Below are 26876 nucleotides of genomic sequence, written 5' to 3'. Positions count from 1 at the left end.
AATGAATGAGCAAGCAGGAAAACTGTGTCAGATATGGATAAAATTGATGCTACAGAAAATTACTCAACATTTCAGAATCAATATGCATCAAAAATATATAATTTGAGAACACTAACTAGAACTTAAGTAAATGCACCATTTATTTATCAAAAATGATCAACAGACTCACTGTTTCTCTGGCACCTTCTAATGCTTCTTGCAGACCATAAAGCTTTCCGCATACCAGGAACACCCCACTTGTCCATGCAATGCAGTTCTCATGGACCCATAATTCATTACTATCGAGAGGCATCTCAGGGATCGGCAAAGGCTCTGGATCAATAGAGGAAGTTTCTGTTTGAGACTGACTAGGCTTGCTAGCAGAAGGCTCCTCACTAGACCGGTGCCGACGCTTATATCTGGGGTGAGCTGTTAACTTCCTGAGTTCTCGACCACTGCTAATTGTTGGTGCCAAGGTGTCTTTCTCCTCTACTCCTAGTTTATCACCGTCTGCTTCAGGCTGCTGGCTTCCTTCAATTTCACATTCTTTGTGTCTCACTTTCACCGTTTCGGGTGACAATTCACTACCCTCGACCTCCTCTGTTTGTCCTGCTGTGCCCTTTTGCAGTTGCTGCTTGACCTGTGGTGGGTTTTTTGGCAAACGAGCTGCATACTCAGGTGGGTAATATGGTCCATAAAGGTCCCCCAAGTTCTTATAGTTAGCCCACTTTCCACAGAGGCAACAAAGAAGCCGTCCAATTACAGACGATTCTGTCATCACAGGTCCCAACACCAAATGAGAAGAAGCTGGCAGGGCCTTACTGGCCGAACTGGGTTGTGGGGATGAAGTCCTGATGTGCCTAGATTTTTCCTTGACCTCTGAAGGCTGCTCTTTATGCTTGCCTAGGAGCTGTGTTTGTAACTCAGATGCAAGGGTGGCTACCACAACTTTCTTCTGCTCTTCATCCTCTGCATTAATAATGGTGCAGAAAGCCCCCAGCTCAATCTTTTTTTCCACATGAATATAAGGTGAGAAGATAGGTTTTTTGTGTTCTTGACGCTCTGTTTGCAGATTTTCACTAAGTTGCCCAGCTCTCTCTTGACCTAAATATGCTTTGTAATTTGGGTCCTCTATGGTTCTGTCTGTATCCATTCCTGCTTTCCCACCACGTCTCCTTCTTCGTCTCACCACCACACCTCCTGTAGCAGCTACACCAACTTTTCTTTGGCGTTTCCCACGTTGCTGATGAATGCCTTCCACATCATTCCCTGTGCTAAGGGGTACTGTCGTATCAGTAGAAAATTCTGCTGGTGAACTGGTAGCGGTGGTGGCAGTACTAGAGGCTGTGGGAAATGGTGATGCTGCAGCACCAGTTGATGACAGTGCATTCTGAGGTACTGAAGCAGAGGTGGACAGAGGCTGCGAGGCTATTGGTGACTGAGAAGCTGTTGTTGCTGCAGCAGCAGCTGCTGCTGCTGCCTGCTGCTGTGCACGTTTCTGCTTATTTACACTACCCACTGGTCTGCCCTTCTTCTTTCCTGAGGGAAAGTATCCTTTAGGAACTACTAAGGGAACACTTCCACTGCCAGCAGCTTCAGTTTTTGTTTCAGATGCGTGACTAGGATGTACTGTCGGGGGTTTCATGGTCACACTGTGCAGATCATGTTGCTGCTGTTGTAAACCAAAATCTGAACGATTCTGGCTAGTGTGACTTCCAAATTTTTCCGCTTCAAGCTGGTGCCTCAAGAGTAATGCATGATCTCTATTCTCCTCCATTCGCGGGTACCCAGTAGCAAATTTCTGGATGTCTGACAAGGCTGAAGATGAAGGCATTGGTGGCAAAGGGGTGAGTAAAGTCAGGTCTGGTCGTTGGTGTTGCAGTCTCATGTCTGCTTTCCGAAGTTCCTCTAGGTCAGACCTCCCAGAAGCAGAAGGAGGAGTATTATCTTCAGAAAACTGCAACCTATCATCATTCCTTCCTCTTTCTTGATCTCTTTCTCTATCATTTTCTGTTGAATGATGCAAAGGATGGAAAGATGTACCAGGGTAAGGCACAGCTACTGGAGGTGGGGGTCCAGTTTCCTCTTCACCCCTGTAAGACATGATTTCATCTAGAGAAAGGCCATCATTATGACCTGTACTCCTGTCTGCAGATCTTGCCTCACCAATATCCTGAAAAACTCCTCCACAGACACTGTCCACTGAAGATGAGTGAGCAGTAACAGAGTTTGCAGAAAAGGCCTCTGCTAAATTCATCCCAGCGCCACTGTTTGCAGAAGTACCCTTCTTAACATTGGGGGAAGTAATCTTCTGTACTATAGCCTCCAGTTTCAAACCCCTTCCCTTCCTAGGTGGTAAGATTTTAGTTTTCCCTACTGGAGGTGGTGATGTTGCTGAATTTGCAGGACTTGTGCTACTGTAACCAGCAGAATTTGATATAGAATTGATTCCACATGCAACAGCAGTGCTGCCTGAAGCTGGACTGCCTCGTTTATTGGGATCAGGACTTGAGGCCTCTTTACTTAGTTGCTCCTGAGGAGCAACTCCTGCAGTGTGTGTTGGTTGTGGATGCATGACAGGATTTCGTTGATGATCCAAGCTTTCTCTAGATCTATCTGAGGGGCCCCCAACACAATATGCTGGCCTCTGGTGCAGCTGTGAAGTTCCATCTTGGTGCTGCCGTTTGGCAGGAATAGGAGAGATAAAAGAGCGCACACGTCTTCGCATTATCAATGGATTAGGGTGTCCTCCTTCTTCATGGCCAGATGCTTTAGAGTACAAGCTTCCACCAGACCCTCCTTGAGCAGCCCCAGGAACGGCAGAGGGACGAAATGACTGCACAATCTCTTCTGTAACACCTCTAGAATGGCCATCGGTACCTGTAACCTCATGTCGTTTTGGGGCAGTGGACAGCATCTGTCCACTGCTTCCTCTTCGTGACTCAAAATCCAAACTTGTATCCCTGCTATTGGGAATTGCTGAAGAGGGTGGACCTCCCCAAAGTTTGCCCTGATGTATCCCTCCCATTTCAAAATAGCTCCCTTGTTGTGGCCCCAAAAGACTTCCTCCTTGAAGTTGGACACTTGACCCGGAGGACATAACCTGTAGATCTTTATGACTACCTCCACTTCTTCTTAAGCCAGTTCCACTTGAATTACTGTGGTGGTGGTGTTGATGGAGTTGGTTAGGGGGCCAGTCTTGCCTATCTTCTGCTGAAAGCAGTCCTGGTGGGGGAGGGAGATGAAACATTTGATTTTTATGATGTGGCTGGTTTAAAGATTTATGCCCAGAGTCCCCACTTAGTCCATAACCTCTGCTACTAGAGCCGCTTGCCTCTAGGGAGTGGTAGTATCCAGGATATCGCCCAGGAGAGTGATGGTGAGGATAATTCATAGTGGTACCTGTGGTATTATTAGTGCGGTTTCCACTTGGTGAAACAGAGTGTACAGTCTCAGCAGTATCTGCTGTGAGCTGAGAGGATGGATGAGAGGACTGCCTTGATCTCTGAAGGTGTTGTGCAGGTCTGCAGTCTTTTGCATGATAATCTACAGCTGAAACTTGTTGGTTAGGAGAACCAGAATGATGTAAATTAACAGAAGAATGGGGTCCACTCCCATGTGCTCGAGAGTCAGGTGTCAATGCCAATGAAGTAGGAGTCCCACTCTCCTTGCTTACTGTGCCCGACTCCTTTGCTTTGGTCAGATCATGCTGCACTACTTGTGGTTGTGCAGGTTGGATTACAGAAGATACAACTGGCAGAGAAGCAGCACCAGCAGAAGACACTGATGTATTTGGCATTGAACTACTGTCACGCCGATCACGTTCTGGTGTTCTCCTTGAAGGAGACACATCACAGATTACTGATCTTCTCTCTGACATCCCAGCAGGTCCTCCTGGAACACTACTGATGCCCTCCTGCTCCTGCATTAGCAGTTGCTGTGCTGTTGAGGGCATTTCAGACAGTTTTCTTGCATGGGAAAATTCAGCTAAATTAATGTGTTTCCTTGCTGCAGGTGGTGTCAAATCACTGGGGGCCCCTTTCTTATCACCCCAGCCCCACGAGTCCATGCTGCCTTGAGATCTACTTCCGCCTGCAGGAGGATAGTGATGCTTAGATGGAACATTTTCAGCTGTTGCACCAGGCTGGTTAACCAGCACATGAGGCCTCATGGTTTCTGTGTGTCCCAAAGCCATGTGAGGCACTGATGCAGAGTGAAGGTGTGTGGCTGAAGGCTCAGGCAGTTGTCTGCCATATCTTCGTTCCAGATGATAACCTTGCAAGACTTCCTGAAGCAAACTTGGGTACTGTGTCTGCTGAATTTTATCCCCTCGTCCACTAGATCTTCTTTCCTGTTCAACTGAACTTTTTCTGGTCCCACTATGGCCATAAACATGGTAAAGACCTGAAAGGCTATTTCTTGGTGCTGCACCAGTGCCAATTGCTTCATTAAAACCATAAGGACTTATCACTGGGTTGCTAGCACTGCTATCCACTTTACCTGCATAGGATGAAGACGTTGGTGTATGTCCAGAGCCAGTAGATAAATGTACATGGTCAGAAGATCCCTCACCATTGTGGCTAGCAGTATCTCCGGTCCCTGTAATACTATGGCTCACTCCTGCACTCTCCTCCTGTTGTTCCTGGGATGTAGGGCAATCTTTAATCTCAGATAACTGTTTGCTAAGCTGTGAGGGTGTCCGATGAGGCTGAGTGTCTTGCACAGGTGGCTGAGGGGCATGTCTACTTTCTACCTGTTCAGAACGTGCAGATACTATAACCCCTACAGAGCCCTTTTCTGCACTTGCTTGTGGCTGCATGCTGTTAATTGGACCACCTCTGCTTTCACTTTCAGCAGAAACACTGCGTATAGAAGGCTCTTCTGCATGCTCTTGTCGGTTTTTTTCCTCTGATAGAGTTTTTCTCTCCAATTGCAAGTCTTTGGAAATGTTTACATTCTCTTTCTCCTCATCTTCATCCTCATCATCAGCATGTTCACTATCCTTTACTGATGGAAGCTGTGCAAAATGACTGGACCCAGTAGAAGAAGGAGGCATCAGAGCTTCTGACATGCTGGTACTTGTCAAAGAGGCAGATGACATCACAGATGAAGCAGCAGAAACAGCAGTACATGCCGAAGCAGTGGATGCTGGAGAAGAAGGGAGTGGGGGAGGGGGAGGAGGAAAGTTTGTGGTTTCTCCAGTGGGAGTCAATGGTGCAGTGCTTCCTATAGGTGTGTTAGGAAGATGAGGTGATGTTGGTCCTGCTGGTGGAATGCAAGAAGGCGGCTGTGAAAGAGGCTCAGTTTTGTGTTGTTGTGTGGCTTTGCCAGCATCATTACTGGAATCTAAAGTTGACAGCACTACTCCCATTGCTCCTCTGGTATCATTAACAGACGGTGGCTTGGGTGTTCGTGAATAGTTTGCCGATTCAGAGCCTGTGCTCTGACCACTCAACTGCCTCATTCGCTCCACTGAGGCCTGCTCCTCTCCAGAGCTCTCTAAAGACTGAGGAGACTTGAGCTGATCATCTGGCTGAGATCCTCCTTCAGAATTAGTAGACGAACCAGCACCCCCACCCATCACCCCACTTCCATCTACATTTCCTGTTGGTTTCCTGGATGCTTTCCTAGGAAGGTGGTGTTGGCTGCTATGGTTGCTGCTGGTGCTGGAAGGGCTGCTGCCATAATGTTGCTCTTTCTTCTTGTTAGACAGAAGGGTGTCTGTGAGAAGCATATGTTGCACGGTGTTGGGGATATTGGCAACCTGTGAACTGAGAGCACTCAAACTTTTTAGGCCAGGGTCCATTAGCCGCTTCTCTTGCAAACCATCCAGGGCTGATGCCTTGTAGAGTGAGTGACTTGGACTTGTTGCTAGAAGATTAGCTGATGTTGTTGGGCTGAGCTGTGGCACTGATTGCATGAGCCTGCTATTACGAGTTGTGTTCCCCAGCTCTCCGGTAGCACTTCCAGTTCCCATCAGTGGTGATGGTGAGGAACTGCAGCTGGGTGACTGGACGACAGAAGCAGCTGGGGAGGGATTTGAAATAGGACTGAAGTTTTGATGGAACTGCTGCATAGGTGATTTGGATGCCACCTCTTGGCTCCCAAAGCCTGATCCCACAGTGCTGCTGGCACTTCCACTAGCAGGTGCATTTACCACCTTGCCAGCTGCATTACGATATTGAATGGGTGGCTGATGGAGCTGAATTTGTCCAGGAGTATGCTGTACATGCTTGTCTCTCTCATATACCTTACTTAAATGTTGTTGCTGTGTCAGATAACCATAACCACCTGAATAGCATTGTTGCTGGCTACCAGCTTCAAACTGAGAAACAGAAGAGTTAATTTTGCTGTATGCATTGTCATATCCAGACTGAGCATATCGCTGAGGGGGAGAACTGTAAGAACTACTAACAGAAGGAGCAGAGGCTGTGTAATGGCCATATTGTCCAACACGATGCTGGTAGCCCCTTTGGTGGGTTTGTATATGAGGTACAGCACTAATAGCTCCTGCTGAGGTGTGAGGGACAGTCTGCTGTGGCTGCAAAGGCGGATGGGAAGCATAGGCAGCGGCTTGCTGTCGCAATGACTGCTGATGAAGTTGAGAAGAGGCAGTGACTACTTGCTGAGGAGGCTGTGGCTGTTGCGCGGATTGGGTTTGGCCCGTGCTATACTGGGAAGGAGAGAAAGGGCCAGTGTTGTAAGACTCGGGAGAAAAGTGAGCCAAGCTTGCGGATTGCCGGTACTGTCCCATTTGTCCTTCTAATGAACCGGCTGGATATCCAAAAGCTGCATAGCTCTGTGGTGTTGCTGTATGTCCCCTCCGTTGTGCCTCCTTTCCAGCAAGGTAATAGTATTCTGCCATTTCTTTTCTATACAAGCTTCCACTGCTTCCAGTAGGCTGGTAACCAGTGACTCCTTGTGGAACACAACCACCAGCATCAATGCTGAGACCTGACCTTCGAGCTCCATAACCCTGGAGAAGGGCAGCCTGGCTCACAAGATGCCCATGTTGCAGCTGTTGAGGCCCCTGCTGCCCAGCATCAACAAGTCTGGGAGAATTGTGGGAATCATGAGAGAACCTTGAGCCCCCACCTCCCCCTGCAGCACCAGGCTGATTGGGAGGAAAAGAGGATGAAGTGGAAGAGGTGCTGCCTTGTTCCCGGAAAGTTTGCATGGCAATAAAGCCCCTTCCCAGAAACCTGCTTAAATTCTCTGTGATATTCCTTTCTGCTGCAAAATACAGCAATTAAGTCCGTTTCTGGGGCCTGAAGATAACGGCAACAACTTCTGCCTTATCATTTGACCTGAAAAAGAAAAATAAATTATTAGAATGTTTTATAAAATATGAAGTGACTGCAAGTAAATCTCTAAACACAGCAGTTTGTGGAGATGTATTAGAATATTTAGATAAAACATTAACAACATTTAGATCAACGAAGTGAACTGAAGGAAAACAGGAAACTTGAGTGACCAAACAAGGCCAATGGAAGCTATAAGTAACAATGTCAAGGAAACATTTTCGGAACTGCATCCATTAAATAATGCTGATGACAAGACACTAATACCAGAATCTTGCTAGATTGATAGGTACCTCAGGAGGACCAAACTTTACCTCATTATGTAATTAAGTTGCATTTATGGCAGGTATCGTGCCCAATTTCACAGGTTTAAAGCAGAGTGTAAAAAGAAAAATGTGCTTTGGGATAGTAAAATATATTAATTGTAAAAATAGTAACTGGTATAAATATCCAATTCGTGCATGAGAAACAAATACAGCTTAAAAACATGAGGAAAACACTGTTTTAAAGGCTTAATAGATCACTTACATGAAAGAGACACTGAGCAATAAAGTCACATTAAGTAAAAAATAATTGTTAGTTTATACTTCAGAAAAGAACATGCAACCTGGACAATTACAACATATTAAATAACTTTCTTAAACACAAAATACAAGTATTTAACTTAACAATCAATGTAGATAGAAAAAGAAAGCTAGTTTATTTTTGAAACATTTCACTTTAACAATAGAATTAGCGAAGCCTACGAAAAAAACATGTAATCCCGGCCCACCTTAAATCCCTTCACACCTCTCCATCAGCGTCTTTTTTGTTGCAAATGTCTCAATCAGCACAAGCAGCTTGCTAACCCCATCCTCCTTGATGGAGCTCAAGTCGGCCAAAAAGTTCTCCTAGCTCAACCCAAGGCTTCTTATCTGCGTGTGAGGTACCTGGGGTTGTATAGCGTAAATAATAAAGTACAGCAGACCCCCACGAAGACGTGGTTCAGGGTTTGCAGCCTCAGTCGCTGTCAACTGATAATTGTTAGTGGAAACTGCAAATGTCCTGCGCAATTTTTTATGGCTTTTTTCGTGGCAATACTGCACTGTAGATAGAACAGGAAGCAACCATAGAGGATAACATGGCGTGGGATGTTAAAAGTAGCCAATCTGACAGCATTGTACTCTACTAGAATTTTAAACTACAACTCCCAGCAGTCCCTGCAGTGGCTCTGAATGGTCTTCTGCTAAAGGTGCAGGGGATGTTGGGATCAAAGGGTGTCAGCGCGGCTTTTAAAAATGGGGCCGGTCTCATCCGATTTGAGAGATGGACGTCTAAAGTGGAGCTCCGCTAGCAGTGGTGTTATTTTTCATATTATTTGCTTATTATCCTGAGATATCCTGTATTTATTCAACCCGAGAGGGACTGCTACAGTATATGTAAGCACATATAAACATGGCCAACAAGAAGGGGGGTTCGAAAGAATCGAAAACTAAAGCTACACCCAAGCTGGTTTTAGCCTCACTTGGGGAGGCAAAAAGGGAGGGTGGGAGGGTTAAGGGGGGGAGAGAAAGAGAGCAGGCCTGATCTATACCTAATCTATCCTCTCAAATTTTTATAATTATAATAAGACTATAAAATGACATAAAAAACTCAGAATCAGTGTCTCCATGATGGGACAGTTAACTTCATAAGCTGGAACGTTAAAGGCCTGAATCACGAATTAAAGAGAAAGAAAGTACTCTCTCACCTAACAGGTCTAAATGCTAAAATAGTATTTTTACAGGAAACCCACTTAATAAGCAAGGATCAGTTCCGGCTGCAAAAGACTGGACTGGCCAAATGTTCCATTCTAGTTTTACGAAGAAAACTAGAGGGGTGGGAATTCTCATACATAGAACAGTACCATTTGTAGCATCAGATGTAGTATTGGATCCTGAAGGGAGATATGTAATGGTCATGGGAGACTTATCTAACTGTAAAATGATTTTGATAAATGTTTATGCACCTAATGTTGATGATAAGGAATTTATACAAAATTTATTTGCATCCATTCCCAATCTGAACACTCATAAAGTTATAATGGCTGGGGACTTTAATTGTGTTCTAAATCCACTTTTAGATAGGACTTCCTCCACAGGGGAACGCATCTAACACGCAAAGATAATTACAAAGTTTATAACTGATCACAACTTATCAGATCCCTGGAGGTTTTTAAACCCAAATTCAAGAACATATTCTTTCTACTCACCAGTACATCATTGCTACTCAAGGATTGATTACTTCTTTATAGACAATAACTTCTTGCCTAAGATTAAATCTTGTAAATACGATGCTATTGTTATTTCTGACCATGCACCTATGATCTTGGAGCTAAAATTACTAAGCCCCATACACTCACCCGCAGATGGCGCTCAACCGCTTCTATTAGCTGACGAGAATTGTACTGAATTTATATCCAAACAAATCAAATTCTTTCTAGAGACAAATACATCCCCGAGATCTCTGCAGGAATACTCTGGGAAACTCTTAAGGCCTTCTTAAGAGGACAGATTATCTCATATCTTTCCCACAGAAATAAATCCGAGCCAAGAAAGTAGCAGAGATAAAAAGCGAAATTACTAAAATAGATGAAGAACATGCCAGACTACCAAGCGAGACTCTACATAGGAGGAGGCAGGCTCTACATTCAGAATTAAACCTCTTGACCACTAAAGAAACTGAACAACTAATTTACAAATCCAGACATCATTATTATGAACATGGAGAAAGCTAATAAGCTTTTAGCTCAACAAATTCACAAGCAAGAAGTGCAACGCAATCTCGTAATCACTAACACGAACGGAGATAAAATCATGAACACAAAAATATAATGCACACTTTCAGAGACTACTATAAATCCCTATATACTACTGAGTTTAAAGAAGACAATACACAATCTAATGCATTTCTGGATACATTACAGATACCACAAATAGACGCCTTTAGTGTGGAGGAACTTGATAAACCTCTGGCATTATCAGAATTACTAGATGCTATAAAGTCACTCCAAGGTGGTAAAGCAGCAGGCCCTGATGGCTACCCTGCAGAGTTTTACAAGAAATTCTCCGCTCAGCTAGCTCCTCTCCTATTAGCAACATTTACAGAAGCCAGAGATAACCAATCTCTTCCACAAACCTTTCGCCAAGCACTAATCACTGTCTTTCCAAAACAAAATAAGGACTTATTACAATGTGCATCATACAGACCAATTTCACTTCTGAATAACGACGTTAAAATACTCTCTAAAATCATAGCTAGAAGGATGGAGAAAGTGCTCCCTCGTAATATCACAAGACCAAACTGGATTTATTAGGGGCCACACTTATCTTCAAATCTTCGACGCCTGTTTAATGTAATATACTCACCAACTAAATCAAACACCCCAGAAATATTATTATCATTGGATGCAGAAAAAGCATTCGACATGATTGAATGGAAATACCTTTTTTACTATATTGGAGAAGTTTGGGTTTGGCCCAACATTTGTGCATGGATTAAATTACTGTATACTAACCCAGAAGCTTCAGTTTGCATCAATAACATTTGCTCAGACTACTTTAAACTAGAGCGTGGCACTAGACAAGGATGCCCTTGTCACCGCTGCTGTTTGCATTGCCATTGAACCACTGGCAATACATTGTCGAAATACTGATCAGATAAAGGGGATTAGCAGAGAAGGACTGGAACAGAAAATCTCATTATATGCAGATGACATGGTACTGTATATATCGGACCCAGAAAATTCTGTGCCTGCAGTCTTAGCAGCACTCACAGAATTTCAAAAGATCTCTGGTCTCAGAATTAATCTGAATAAAAGTGTACTCTTTCCAGTGAATTCTCAAGCATATAATATTAGATTAGACACCCTACCTTTTATCATTGCAGAACAGTTTAAATACCTAGGGGTAAACATCACAAGTAAACATAAAGCTCTTTATCAACAAAATTTCACGTCTGCATGGAAAAAATTAAACAAGACTTGCATAGATGGTCAACCCTTCATCTCACACTAGCTGGAAGAATTAACACTGTTAAGATGAATATTCTTCCTAAGCTCCTTTTTTATTTCAAAACATCCCAATATACATTAATAAATCATTTTTTAAGCAATTAGATTCAACAATAACCTCATTTATTTGGAATTCAAAACATCCACGCATCAAAAGAGCGACCCTACAAAGACAAAAGGCAGAAGGCGGCATGGCTCTACCTAACTTCCAGTTTTATTACTGGGCAGCAAATATACAGGCGATAAGAACCTGGACACAAATAGAAGAACATACACAGGCTTGGACCACAATAGAAGTAAAATCCTGCAGTACTTCTTTGTATTCCTTGCTCTGTGCTCCAATAAACACACGTTATCGGCAATACACTAATAACCCAATTGTGCTCCACTCACTTAGAATCTGGAACCAATGTAGAAAGCATTTTAAGACGGAGAAGCTTCTATCTCTGGCACCCTGCAAGAGAACCACCTCTTTCAACCTTCACAAACATATGCAGTTTTTAATATCTGGAAAAATTTGGAATTAACTTGCTTAGAGATCTTTATATAGACAACGTCTTTGCATCCTATGAACAATTACATTCCAAATTTAACATTCCAGCTACACATTTCTTTCACTATCTTCAAATCAGGAACTTTGTTAAACAGAACCTTCCAGATTTTCCTCATCTTGCACCCTCATCCATGCTGGAAAAATATTGCTCAATCTCAAGGACTTAGACTCCATCTCTACAATATATAAAATCATTTTACAATCCCTTCCTTTCAAAGATCCAAGAGGACACTGGGAAAAGATCTCTCAATTAATATATCAGAAAAGGAGTGGAAAGTAGCAATGCAGAGAATTCACTCGAGCTCCATATGCAAAGCATACAATTATACAACTCAAAATTATATATCGAGCACATCTGTCTCACTAAAACTCTCAAAATGTTTCCAGGGCATGATCCAACCTGCGAACGTTGCAATCAAGCCCCAGCCTCACTAGGTCACATGTTCTGGTCCTGCACCAAATTAACATTATTCTGGACAAAATTTTAATTACCTTCAGACAGCCTTGGACTCACAATCCCTCCTAACCCATTAACAGCTGTGTTTGGGGTTCTTCCAGAGGGTTTAAAGTGGAGAAAGACAAACAAATTGTGATTGCATTCACTACACTTTGGCACGCAGACTTATTCTGATAAACTGGAAGAACCCAAACTCTCCTCTTTAAGTCAGTGGGAAACTGATGTGTTATATTATTTGAAATTGGAAAAATCAAATACTCAGTTAGAGGATCTGTACAGACTTTTTCAAAACATGGCAGGATCTAATCAGTAATATTTTAAAATAAGTTCATAAAGCACAGAGAATTTATTAATTTGGGTATCTTTACAAGCCTTAAATTTTACACGCTTTGGCTTGCTCTCTCTCTCAGGGTGGGGATCGATCTGTTCTTAACTAATTTTTTTTGTAAAACTTGATTGCTTTGTATGGATTGTAATAAAATTAATAAATATAAAAAAAAAAAATGGGACCGGTGACCAAAAGAAAAAAAAAAAGTTTTGGAATTTGTGTTTCAAGTTCCTGTCTCTCTGCCTGCCTTCTGTTGGGTTACCTGTATTTATTTGTTTTGTCCTGGATCGCTTCGTGTTAGGGGTCTGGATTGTCTGCCGTCTGCTTGTGTACATGAACACTAAGTGGATTCATTGCCATCCTGCGAAGAAAGGAGTGCTCCTAAACCTATCCACTCGTCTTTACCATTTCAGGAACTACCGGTAAGACTATCTTTACATTCCCATTCAACGTGCGGATCTCTGGACTATCTATTTTCATCATTACATTTTATCCGTTGCCGTTTTTCATGATTTACTGTGTATGTTTTGTTTGTGTTGTGTTGTATCTATACTAATAAAAGGCAAAGCCCTCACTGACTGACTCACTCACTCACTCACTAATTCTCCAACTTCCAACTGAAATTGGTGAAGATGGTTTTTATAACCATAAATTAGTTTTTGAGGGGCGGGTTGATTCAGACGGAGCAGTACTGAAGGCCTAGGTGTGAGATGCACGGTCCGCCAATGGACCAGATCATACATAAATTTAATTAACATTACAACCCGAAAATAAACAAAACTGTAGAGAGGCCCATGATTAAATGAACGGTAAAAAAGTAAGAGCGAAGCGACGGTGACTTATTGAGGCAGGCAGGCTAGAGCACAATAGCACGGGGCTCGATGTAGTGCGCGTTAAGTCGATCTAAAATCCGTGCTCAGATTCGAAAAAATATATCTTTTCAATAAGTAGGTTCTATATAGTCGACAGAAATATCTTTGGTAGGAATGTAAGTTGAATTTAGTCTTTACATTTCTATGGTGAAGAAAAATGTATGCAATGATGACATTTAGTTAATTATATTCTTTATTGTTTAATGCTCCCAGCATGCTTTATTGGGTCTCTGTAGTATTGTGTGTGTCGTTCCAAGGCTGGAGTTGTCCCTGGTAATCCTCCACTAAAATAAATACATCACCGTCACATTGACGGTGTGAATCTTAGCGGCACTTGACCGCTACATGCTTTGCATAGTTCGGGCACTATCTACATGTGACAGAAAGCCTCTATGCAGATCCTACGGGATGGATGCTTCGATGTGGTGAAGCAAAATGCCGACATACAGATGCATTCGTGGTGCTTTTATATTCAAGCGTCGCATATTCCCGATCGTAATGACACGATACATAAGTCTCACACACAATCTTTAGTGCAGTCTATTTTTTTGCAACTTCACATCGGCAACAATGTATAGCGCTGTATTTGAGCCACTGAGAAAAAAATAAAAGACACAGTGAAAACATTTAATTTGTGATTAAAGTGGAAATTTCGGCTTTAATCTCGAAATGTCCACTTTAACCTCGTTTAGTTTATTATTAAAGCAGACCATCGTAAACGTCATCCCAGTTTTAATCACTACGAGCTTCTTGGACCTGACAGCAGGTAAAGTAAAAAAAATAAAACAGACGGCAAAAGCAAAAGATGGTATGACGGCAAAAGCAAAAGATGGTATGTGAGACTTTTAAAATATATCGTGTCATTATGATCAGGAATATGCAATGCTTGAATATAAAAGCACCACGAATGCATCTGTATGTCGGCATTTTGCTTCACCACTTTGAACCACTCAACAAACAGCAAAGCGCGCACATCGATCCCCGAAGGATACAAGTTAATTAGTTATTAACGCACGTATAATAAGTTATTAACGCACGCGTCGCGTTAATATCTGAGGACCTGCTCAGAGGACACGTGAAATGAACGCTGGGAACGCATGGCAGCCATGATGCGGGTGCATACGCGTTCTGAGCGTGAAGTATAAATCGGCCCTAAGGCTTCTGGCAATGAAAACGCGCTTGTATGAATTACAGTACATATAGCGGTAACATCAGTATTTTACATTCTAGCACTGTGGGTGACATATCAGTAAAGTACTGTACAGTATATCGGTTTACCTTTAAATTCTTTTTTTAGGTAATGTATTAAGTTGAGGTTGAAATGAAATTAAAGTGTTTTGGGAGCATATTTTAGGTTTAAACTATAAAAATAGGCATTTTTTTTAACCACATCCGTAATTCATGGTTTTTCACAATTCACGGGTGCTCTAGGAACGTAACCCCCGCGAATTTCAGGGGTGTACTGTATATTGTTATTTGGAATACATGCATTTCTTGTGTGTTCAGTGTCTACAAAGATCTGGGCAAGTGTAGGATGAATGGAAATGTGAGGCAAGAAATGCTGGAACACATACCTAAAGCAGAAACATTTTCCATGTTATACTAATAATGACATGAAGAAGGGTATAATGTGTGAAAACTTTAGTCCAAATATCAAATAAACATGTGTGCTTTTATTCAAGAATATAACCAAAGAAAAAAAAACATTCAATTTACATGTTGCGGTCAATGAGTTAAAAACCCAAGTTCACATGTCAATTGACAGGAAGTTGCTACATGTTCTTGAATGGCGCAGAGGTACAGTAAGAACTGCTGCCGTATAACCCAAAGGTACCAGGTTAGAGTCTCAGCGCTCTGAGTATTCAGCTGCTGCTATTATCATTACTATAATATAATAAAAACATACATTTGATTTGAGTCTGAAACACCTGGTATAAATTTTGGCTACTTGTAAAGGTTAGGTTTTTTTTTTGATTTTTATTATTATTCAGTTTTATTCTCTCAGTGATGTTCACATGGTAAAACGAACTTGTCTCTCCCTCTTTGAGTTGATGCCGTTTATATCTGCATTCTTTTCACAAGAGTAGCGATGAGCACAGCTGGTGCTGTGGCTGACGTCTGCTCAGAAATATTTGTTGTATCAGCAATCAAAAATACGATGTCCCGTGACCGTTATCAGACTGCCATATGGCATTTGCGCTTTGACAACAAAGACAACCCATGCAGAATGTGTGAAAAACGACAGATTTGCTGCGTTTTTGGATATATGGCAACGTTTTGTTGAGAACTGTGTTCTGAGTTACAACCCATGGCAAAGACTTTCCGAGTCTGTGGTCATAAAGCTTATGGAGCAGTTTCTGGACAAAGGCAGAACCATAACGGACAGCTTCTTCACAGCGCTTTCCCTGGCTAATAGACTGCTGCACTGTGAAACAACTCTACTTGGCACCAGAAATAAAATGGGACTTCCACCTGCAGCTAAAGTCACTTTAGTATGCGAGCAATTTGCCACACCAGTGTTTAGATCTATTTCACATTTGTGAAATCCATACTTTCTCTGCAAAGAATTATTTGTTTTTTTAAGTCCTTGAAATGATTTTGTTATCATGGCACTGATTTGTGGTTAAAATAGACCTTTTCAGCCGCTGCAAGGCACAAGCTGCTCGATTCTTTCAACCCGTGCTGCATTTGCGGCTGTTTGAGCTTCTTCAGTCGCTTGTGCACGGCTGGCACAATGTCTGTCAGCGTTAGTAGCATTCTGTAGCGCATGTTCTTCATCTGTCCTTTGTGTCCGATTTGCACAATTTCTTTCAGCGTTAGTAGCATTTGTAGCCAAACGCTGCTCATCCGTTTGTTGTGCTCGTTGTGTACGTCTGGTCACATTAGCAATTCTACATTCCGCGTTAGTCATGTGACTTCGTTTCCTATGCATCCTTCCCACGGCCGCTGCTCTTGTGGCTGCTTGAGGTATTGCTGCGAACACCATACATACGGATAGTATCAAATTATATATAAGTATGCTATGCCTTTTGAACTTTTTTTTTTTTGTTTACCCAATCTTGCCTGTACTCTGCTCTGACTGCATTTTCAGTATCATGCACCATAATGCAGAGTACAGGGAAGATCGAGAAGAAGAGAAAAAAAAGGTATACGGGTGGAGGCTTCAGGAAGCCCCCAACCATCTACTGACCATTTTTTTCCACCAATGTTCAGTCTCTGGTGAACAAGCTAGACAAAACTATAACAGATCACCTCACACTCACATATTACAGACCTAGGGGTTGTTCCACGAAGCGAGCTTATAAAATCGAGGATTATTTGTAATAGCCTCGCTTGAGTTAGCCTAACAGTTCACTTCAGGCTCATTGAGTTCCACGAACAAAATTCAGGTGTATTTAATCTCCGCTAATTCGAGCCAAGCTTGATAAGCGAGGCTAGTCTGGCGCCCACGCGATATAAAAGGCAGCCTTGTTAATCGATGCTGGATAAGTAAGAATGGAAACTAAGGAAAGAGCTGCGTTTTTTAGAGTAGCAAAATTATTATTACAAGCCTATGAGGACTACAAAGCTATAATAACTAGAAAGGGGAACACGAGCTGTATTATCAAAGCTCGTGAGGCTGCATGGCAGAAAATAGCTGACAAGTTAAATGCGTAAGAACATGATTTTAGTAACTTTTGTGGGATGTCAAACTATTTAACAACTAAATGAGAACAGTTTCAAGCCTTCAAAATGTATAGTCATTAAAATTTTCTTTTACATATGCATTTTGTTACCAGTTGTAAGGTACTTTAAGGTTATTTTAGCACATTGATAAACAGGACAGCACGTTAATTATATGGGTTCATCTTGGATAAAAAGTGATATACTGTATAATTGTAATTATTAATATAATTATTAATAATGCTTGGCTTCAGGAGCAACATGTGTGGAACGAAAAGGTCCTGGCAGCAAGTGAAGAATGCGTCATTATTGGCACACGCTCCTGCAGCAGTATTGCCACATTATGCAAAACTGCACAGGCTACTACAATGTCACACGCTCTGTCTGGTGTAACTCGGAGATGCCGCAGGCAGTTAAACCTGGATTTTAACTGTCCAAATGTCATTTCAATGCGTGCCCTTGTCTTACAATGGGCATGGTTGAAATGTCTTTCTGCTTGTGTTGCAGGATCTGTATATGGTGTGAGAAGAAACGGTAGACATGGGTATCCTCTGTCACCAGGCAGCACACCAGGAAAAATTCCTATAATGGAAAGTAGACACATTAGACTGTAGTATAATAAACTATAGTATATTTGTGAATTTTAGTTGACTTGTCTTGTCTGAGGCTTTGAGCCAGTGAAGACTCGCGAAAAATTCTAGCATCATGTACTGATCCTGGCCATTTTGCCACAATGTTTGAAATTAGATGTTCAGCAGTGCATACCATCTGAAACATTTTAGGAAATGGTAATGACATATATTGCTAATGTTGGATGACTACACTTTCACCTCTTGTATATAAATGTGAGATATTATCAGTACTTACCTGTACATTAATACTGTGATATGATTTGCGGTTTATGTAATCAGGCTCTATTGGACCTGCTGGAGCCTTTATCCTCACGTGTGTACAGTCAATGGCTCCAATGATGTTAGGAAAGCCTGACAAATTAAATTCAGTTACTTATCAGGTAATGATTTATGTGCTGTAAATGAGTACAGTGGTGTGAAAAACTATTTGCCCCCTTCCTGATTTCTTATTCTTTTGCATGTTTGTCACACAAAATGTTTCTGATCATCAAACACATTTAACCATTAGTCAAATATAACACAAGTAAACACAAAATGCAGTTTTTAAATGATGGTTTTTATTATTTAGGAGAAAAAAATCCAAACCTACATGGCCCTGTGTGAAAAAGTAATTCCCCCCTTGTTAAAAAATAACCTAACTGTGGTGTATCACACCTGAGTTCAATTTCCGTAGCCACCCCCAGGCCTGATTACTGCCACACCTGTTTCAATCAAGAAATCACTTAAATAGGAGCTGCCTGACACAGAGAAGTAGACCAAAAGCACCTCAAAAGCTAGACATCATGCCAAGATCCAAAGAAATTCAGGAACAAATGAGAACAGAAGTAATTGAGATCTATCAGTCTGGTAAAGGTTATAAAGCCATTTCTAAAGCCTTGGGACTCCAGCGAACCACAGTGAGAGCCATTATCCACAAATGGCAAAAACATGGAACAGTGGTGAACCTTCCCAGGAGTGGCCGGCCGATCAAAATTACCCCAAGAGCGCAGAGCCGACTCATCCTAGAGGTCACAAAAGACCCCAGGACAACGTCTAAAGAACTGCAGGCCTCACTTGCCTCAATTAAGGTCAGTGTTCACGACTCCACCATAAGAAAGAGACTGGGCAAAACGGCCTGCATGGCAGATTTCCAAGACACAAACCACTGTTAAGCAAAAAGAACATTAGGGCTCGTTTCAATTTTGCTAAGAAACATCTCAATGATTGCCAAGACTTTTGGTAAAATACCTTGTGGACTGATGAGACAAAAGCTGAACTTTTTGGAAGGCAAATATCCCGTTACATCTGGCGTAAAAGGAACACAGCATTTCAGAAAAAGAACATCATACCAACAGTAAAATATGGTGGTGGTAGTGTGATGGTCTGGGGTTGTTTTGCTGCTTCAGGACCTGGAAGGCTTGCTGTGATAGATGGAACCATGAATTCTACTGTCTACCAAAAAATCCTGAAGGAGAATGTCCGCCATCTGTTCGTCAACTCAAGCTGAAGCGATCTTGGGTGCTGCAACAGGACAATGACCCAAAACACACCAGCAAATCCACCTCTGAATGGCTGAAGAAAAACAAAATGAAGACTTTGGAGTGGCCTAGTCAAAGTCCTGACCTGAATCCAATTGAGATGCTATGGCATGACCTTAAAAAGGCAGTTCATGCTAGAAAACCCTCAAATAAAGCTGAATTACAACAATTCTGCAAAGATGAGTGGGCCAAAATTCCTCCAGAGCGCTGTAAAAGACTCACTGCAAGTTATCGCAGACGCTAGATTGCAGTTATTGCTGCTTAAGGGTGGCCCAACCAGTTATTAGGTTCAGGGGGTAATTACTTTTTCACACAGGGCCATGTAGGTTTGGATTTTTTTTTCTCCCTAAATAATAAAAACCATCATTTAAAAACTGCATTTTGTGTTTACTTGTGTTATATTTGACTAATGGTTAAATGTGTTTGATGATCAGAAACATTTTGTGTGACAAACATGCAAAAGAATAAGAAATCAGGAAGGGGGCAAATAGTTTTTCACACCACTGTAGATGTTTAAAGATTAAGCACCATTAATTCCAAAGAAAGTTTCCTTAATGGCAAGAATTCCTCGGTGGCCAGGAAAGATAATGAATATATTTAAAAAGGACTTTAATGCAACGCAAACCTTCCTGATTTCACGGCACACTGTAGCTTTGCTTAAATGTTCAGCATCCCCCACACTGTACAGAAATGAACCACTGGCAAAATAACGCAAAGCGATACACAAAGACTGTGCAACCGTAAGGGCTTTAGAGCGACGTGTGTTTTTAGAAATGTAAGGTTCCAATAACTGACAGAAATATGCAATACTGTGTCTACTAAATCTATAGCGCCAGATAAATAATCATCCAAAAATGCAACGGATCTATCCTGGGCCGAAGTAATTGTGGAACCTGTTGCCTTAAAGCTCTACGAATGAGCCTCGCTCCCTCATCAACTGGATTATGAATAAAATGGGCACGCCATGGTTATTCATGTAAAAGCCTTCAATGCACTCCTTGTCATTTTATACTTTCTAAGTAATTAGAATCGCCTGCATGTAATCTGTAATAATTTTATATTGGAGGGTCGATGTGTGCGAAAGAGGGAGTGAACAGCAGCAGAATAATCCCAGCCCCGCAGAATGTCGTGCTGTGACATCACATGGCTTGTCCAATCATATTCATCAAGCTAAGATAAGCTTCACAACTAACCTGCCACGGAGCAGGCTTGTCCAAGAGCATATGTTGGCATAGTAATTAAGCGGAGCTTCAGGTTAGCCTCGTTCGTGGAACCGAATTTCGAGAAATTAAACCGGGATTATCGAAATAAACCTGGATTTTGAGGTTAGCTCGCTTCGTGGAACAGCCCTCTAGACATTATTATTGAGCTGGAGGGGGCGTACCATCTTCAGAGCCGACAGAACATTAGAAAATACCGGTAAGGTCAAATGAGGAGGTCTGTGCATTTATCTGAACGATGCTTGGTGTGTGGACACTGTTGTAAAGGAAAGTCATTACTCTGCTGATTTGGAATATCTGATGATTAAGTGTAGACCTTTTACCTAACCTGGGAATTCACATCTATTATTATCACTGCCGTGAATGTGCCACTGGATGCCAATGCTAAGCTTACAATGAAAGAACAGCATGCTTCTGTAAACAGGCAACAAACAGCACATCCAGATGGGGCTTTCAATCATTGTAACTTTAGATCTATATTCGCCAAATTTTGTGAAAACGCCTCCTGCTCCACCTGAGGAAACAGAATCTTAGACCATGCATATATTAACACTGCTGAAGTCTACAAGGTTTTTCTGCTCCCCCACATTGGACAATCAGATCAGTTCTCCCTGCTCCTCCTCCCTAAATTCAAACCACTTATCAGATATGCGAGACCTTCAATGAGGACTGTGAAAGTGTGGCTTGAAGAGTTACAGAATTTTCAGTACACAGACTGGAGCTTGTTAGCCACTAATGCCACTCAGGACTCTGGTGGACATTGAAAGATCCACCTCCTCTGCTGTCCTAGATTACAACTATTAATGAAATCACAGCATACAAACAAATTAAGACGTTTCCTAACCAGAAGCCTTGGATGAATACAGAGGTCAGGCTCCTGCTGAAAGCTCATTACATCACTTTCAGATCTGGTGATTCTGAGAGCTACAGCAAATCCAGGGCCAACCTGAAAAAGGGCATCAGTAGAGCCAGAAATACAAGAAACAAATTGAGGATCATTTCAAAAACTCTGACCCCAGATGTATGAGCTAAGTCATCCAAGACCATCATAGAATACAAGAAGGTATATACAACTTCAACATCAAGTTTTCTCCCTTTCTGACAAGCTAAACAACTTTAACGATCGTTTTGATTGTTAAGGCCTGCTCTGGGCAACTGTCTGAGGTCTTCAGTAACATCTTCTACCTATCTTTGGCCTAGGCTGTTGTCCTTGCATGTCTTAATTCCACAACAATTGTCCCATTGCTTAAGCTATTCTTTCCAGGGACACTCACCCCCATCATCACCAAGTACTTTGAAAGACTGTTTCTGGCCCACCTCAAATCTGGCCTCTCCCCCACACTAGATCCCTACCAATTTATCGAGCGTCACAATAGATCAATAGAAGATGTCACATCCTCGGCTCTTCACTCTACTCTGACACACATAGATAGATAGATAGATAGAGAGATAGAGAGATAGAGAGATAGAGAGATAGATACTTTATTAATCCCAAGGGGAAATTCACAATTTAGATACTCCTCCTCCTACATCAGAATGTTATTTGTTGATTTTAGCTCTGAATTTAACACCATAATTCCCCACAATCTGGTAACTAAACTCAGCAACCTCGGCATCGGCACCTCTTTGTAATTGGACACTGGATTGTCTAACCAACAGACCTCAGTGTGTCAGGCTAAACAGCCAGACATCCGTTACCCTGATCCTAAATACCGGTGTTCCACAGGGCTGTGTACTCAGCCCACTCCTCTGCTCCCTCTTAACCCATGACTGCATCCCTTTACATGGCTCCAACTCCATTATAAAGTTTGCAGATGACACCATGGTAACAGGACTGATCTGTGACAATGACGAGTCAGCCTACAGACAGGAGGTTCAGCTCCTGGCAAAATGGTGTCAATGTTCTCCCCAGAAATTTTTGCTAGCCGGGTGGCATGAAAAAGTAGCCGGGTGGGGCGGGATGGGGAAATTTGGTGGTTAGTTAATTATTATTAATTATTTTCCAATGCTCAATATGACTTCCTTTTTTAAGGTTTGACACTTGTGCCAGAATATTTTTTATTAAATTTAAAAAGTATCCAATTCAGGATCCTGCAACTCTAACAAAAATTTTAAATAACAATTATGACATAAACCAAGAGGCACAAGTATTGTTACTGTCAGGAAGAAAAGTGAAAACAATTAAAAAAAAATTAAGAAATATTCTTCAAAGCCAACTTGCATATGCAGAAGGTGTCTTCAGTTAAATATTTATTTTTGTTTTCTTCCTAGAAAAGGAACAACCCATTTCTTTACAGTGTTCCAACAGCTTTTCAAACAACGTTTTATGTGGCAACTCATTTTTTGCCAACCAATACATGGATCTTAAAGCTCCCACAAAGGCATCTCTATGTAAGTTATTTAACACAGATACAGATCTTTCAATTTGACCGATTCCAGTTTAGTTTGCTCTAGTACACGCTTTCCTAAAAGGTCAGCAGAAGACTCAATGTGCGTTTTACTTTTTTCATGGTCCAGCAAGCTTTCTTTTTGAATTCTTGTGCATGGCACATTTACCCAAGGTAACTCCTGCTTTTGGGGATGTTTGTTTGAATATTTCATGCACAATGAGCACCACATACCATGTTCTTTGACCATTAGCCAATCAAAATCTTTAAACCATTGTTTGTTTATGCCGGATAAGCGGTGCTTAGATTTATCAATTGGCAGAGTATGTGCTGTAGAGATTTCCTTTGATGGACCAGCCTCTGCAATGTCTTTGCCTGAAATTGCCACATGAGGAGTTGACGCTGCACCTTCGTTAGTTTGTGGCATCTCTTTTCTGAAATAACTGAGCATTGTTGTTTTCTGAACACTTTTTTTGCTCATGTTGGTAAAATGTTTGGAAAAAATTAGTACCTATGAATAAGACTTTTGAGTGGGAAAGTGAGAGCCTGTTGGATATCCAATACACACACTACGTCAGGGCAAGATATGTACAAAAAAGGAATGGCAGATGGAACACTTTAACAAAACTACAGAAGTGTATTAGGGCCACGGTGAAGAAATAAAAACTGTATGTCGAGAATAAAGTCGACATTTCCACTTTATTCTCATAGTTTATTTTGTCATTAAAGTAGAATGTCGTAAACTAAACCATCTTAAAATCAATGTTTAATTTACTAGATTTTCTCAAACCCCATCATAAGGTAGTGTAGTGCATTAAATGCTTTGTGTTAAGTGTTCCCTGACCGCGTTGTTAATCACTACACGCTTCTTAATCGGACTTCCTCTTGCACTGAGGAGGCACTGGGAGGGATCGCTGCACAGAACAGGCTACATTCACTTCATGATATGTTCTCTGAACATTTACAATGCTAAAATACATACTTGATATCATTTTCATGATGAAATGCATTAAAGCATGTATTAAACAGGCACGGTAGTGTGGCGGTAGTGCTGCTCCCTCGCAGTAAGGGGTCCCCAGGTGTACGTTCAGTGTAGAGAACTTTATGGCATGTGTGACGAGGCTCCAAAAACTGGATGTATGATTGGGAATCGCACAGGTTTAACTTAAATATTGTGTAAATGTTGGGTTTGTGAACTGGTGGTTGGAGACACGAACACAGAATTCAATGGATGTTCTTCTGAGCGGGCTTTCTTTATTGCATGCGTGCTGTCTGTCTGACGTACCAAAACCCCAGTTCCTATCCTTCATTTTTCTTTCTCCACATAACCAATCACCACACGATAACACAAAGCATTTCATGCGCTACATAATTTATGACGGGATTTGAGAAAATCTAGTAAATTAAATATTCATTTTTAGATGAAGTTTAGTTTACGATGTTCTACTTTAATGACAAACTACGAGAATAAAGTCAACATTTCAACTTTATTCTCAATATAAGCTTAGCAGCACTACACAGACTGCACCGACACTGAGAACAGAGACGTCACTTCCTGATGCCCTTTTTCTGATACCTGATAGACTGGTTCCACGAGTCTTTTTTTATTTTATCAGTCCTCCTCTCGCCCGCCCACCTCCATATAGTCTTTGTTTGTGAAGTGCTGCTCCGCTCCCGCTATTAGCATGTACAGCCTCTTCTCGTCTGCCCACCTCTAGATACTCCTTGCTACTTTAATTAAACTGCTTCGCTCCTGCTATGACCACGTACACCCCCCTCTTGAAAGACCACCTCCCCATACTCTTTGCTTGTGGACTACGCTCCACCCCGTCCTTGCTATTAGCTTTGGCACCTCGCAACTTGCGATCCTACCTCTAAAATATTTGCCCACCCACCTGCTTATCCCTTGCCATCTCTGCAGAACATTAGATCTGCGGTTGTCATCTCACAATGTCATGCGAGATGACAGCTGGGCGCTCAACTAAATTAGCCGGGCGGAGTGACCGGCAAAAAGACGCTAGGGAGAACACTGGGTGTGCTAACAATAACCTTGTCCTCAACACCAATAAAACTAGATAGCTCATTGTGGATTACCAGAAAACTAAAGGCAGCAGAAAAGTTCCCATCCATATACATGCGGCTGTGGTGGAGTGTGTATCCAGCTTCAAAATCCTGGAAGTCGATATCTCCGAGGACTTTCTTGGACAATAAACACTCCCACTCTGGTCAAAAAAGCTCAACAGCAACATTACTTTCTGATGAGGCTAAAGACAGCCTGTCTATCCCCTCAGATTCTGTTGAACTTTTAACACTGCATTGTTAATGGCATATTGACTGCCGACCTGCAACGTGGTGTCTGCGACATGCTTGCACTATCATTAAGGATGCCTCACAACCCAACCATGGACTGTTTACCCTCCTCCCATTAGGGAGGCGCTACAGGAGCCTTCGGTCCAACACCAATATGCTCAGGAACAGTTTCTTTCATAACACCATTACAATTCCGATTTCTTAACCGTTACCACTCAATAGCTGACCTTTGTAAATATCAATAAATTCTGATTGTAATCGGTATAGATTTTCAAGAGTTTACATTTATCTATTCTGTAAATAAAAATATTTCATAATCTATATTTATTCATACCATGTATCTGTACTACTGATCAGTATTTATATCTATCTGTAAATTCAAATATCATAGATACTGTACATATTCACATTTGTATGCAGCCTTATTCCATCTTTTGATTGCACTTTAATGTATTATTTGCAACCATGGTCTATTACACCTTAGTCTACTATTTGCCCTTTCTGATTAGATGCTAAACTGCATTTCGCTGTACCTATACAATGACAATACAGTTTACCTGAATCTAATCTAACATTTCAGCAGTATATCCTATAGATAAGTAAAAACTTTCTCAAACTAAAAAAGGAAAAAACAAATCTTAGTGACAGGGAAATATGGAAATAGCAAGGGTATTAGAAATAAATTCGATCCCATAGGTTTAAAGGTCAAGTTGGGGGTAAAAAAGTTAGGGGTAATTATCGACTCTGACCTAAACTTTAAATCAAATATTAAACAGATTACTAGGACTGCATTTTTCACTTGAGGAAAATAGCAAAAGTTAGACCTCTTATAACATTACAAAATGCTGAAAAATTGGTTCAACACTTTTGTTTTTAGTTGACTAGATTACTGTAATGCACTCCTAACAGGACTAAGCAAGAAAAACATTCATCAGTTACAGTCAGTACAGAATGCAGCAGCCAGAATATTAACTAGAAAAGGAAAATCTGAGCACATCGTAGCAGTTTTAGCATGGTTATACTGTTCACCCGTGTCATTCAGAATCGACTTTAAAATACTACTATTGGTTTACAAAGTCTTAAATACTCTTGCCCCTTCCCATATTATGGAATGCCTGTTCAATAACATTCCTAATTTTCTTATTTTGAGTTTGCAGCTGCAAGCTTGCTTGCTTTTCTTTTGCTGTCAATATTTTCTTAACATTAGTATTGTGTTGTCTAATAAAGTAGGCTATATGAGCTGAATGATTGTGTATGCATAACCAGCATCACCCTCAATAAAAGATATGAATGTATGTTTTAGCACTCATGTTAAAATGCAGCAGGGGTTACAAAAATATTGGAAAAATTAACGATTGCCTCTCCCACCGATTAACTAATAACACAACACAATTTTAAGCTTACTTCCTTGCACATCCATAAAATTTTAATACTTTGTTTTGGCAGGATCCTCAAAGGATTACCTACAATACATCAACAAGTATAAACATCACTATAGGCAACACCCCATTTTTGTCCCACTATTCACCTTGTTAGAGGCATTTCAGCCAAATAAGCTAGAAGCTTTGACTATCCATGCTTTAAAAGGCTGTGTTGTCAGAAAAGAAATATTCTTGGATCTTGCAAC

At 41.4% G+C, this 26876-nt stretch overlaps 1 protein-coding gene across 2 annotated transcripts in view; it reads right to left on the bottom strand.

Moving 5' to 3' along the window:
* tcf20 (transcription factor 20) overlaps nt 1–26876 on the bottom strand; it is a 257729-nt gene that overhangs the window by 70680 nt on the left and 160173 nt on the right. For both annotated transcript variants that reach the window (XM_039765686.1, XM_039765685.1), the window contains exon 2: nt 170–7286. In XM_039765686.1, coding sequence (XP_039621620.1) covers nt 170–7156 — 6987 coding nt within the window. In that variant the 5' untranslated portion in view covers nt 7157–7286. The remainder of the gene's footprint in view (nt 1–169; nt 7287–26876) is intronic.

Source organism: Polypterus senegalus, chromosome 10 (assembly GCF_016835505.1).
Source record: "Polypterus senegalus isolate Bchr_013 chromosome 10, ASM1683550v1, whole genome shotgun sequence".
NCBI lineage: Eukaryota > Metazoa > Chordata > Cladistia > Polypteriformes > Polypteridae > Polypterus > Polypterus senegalus.
This window is presented reverse-complemented; position numbering and strand designations above follow the sequence as displayed.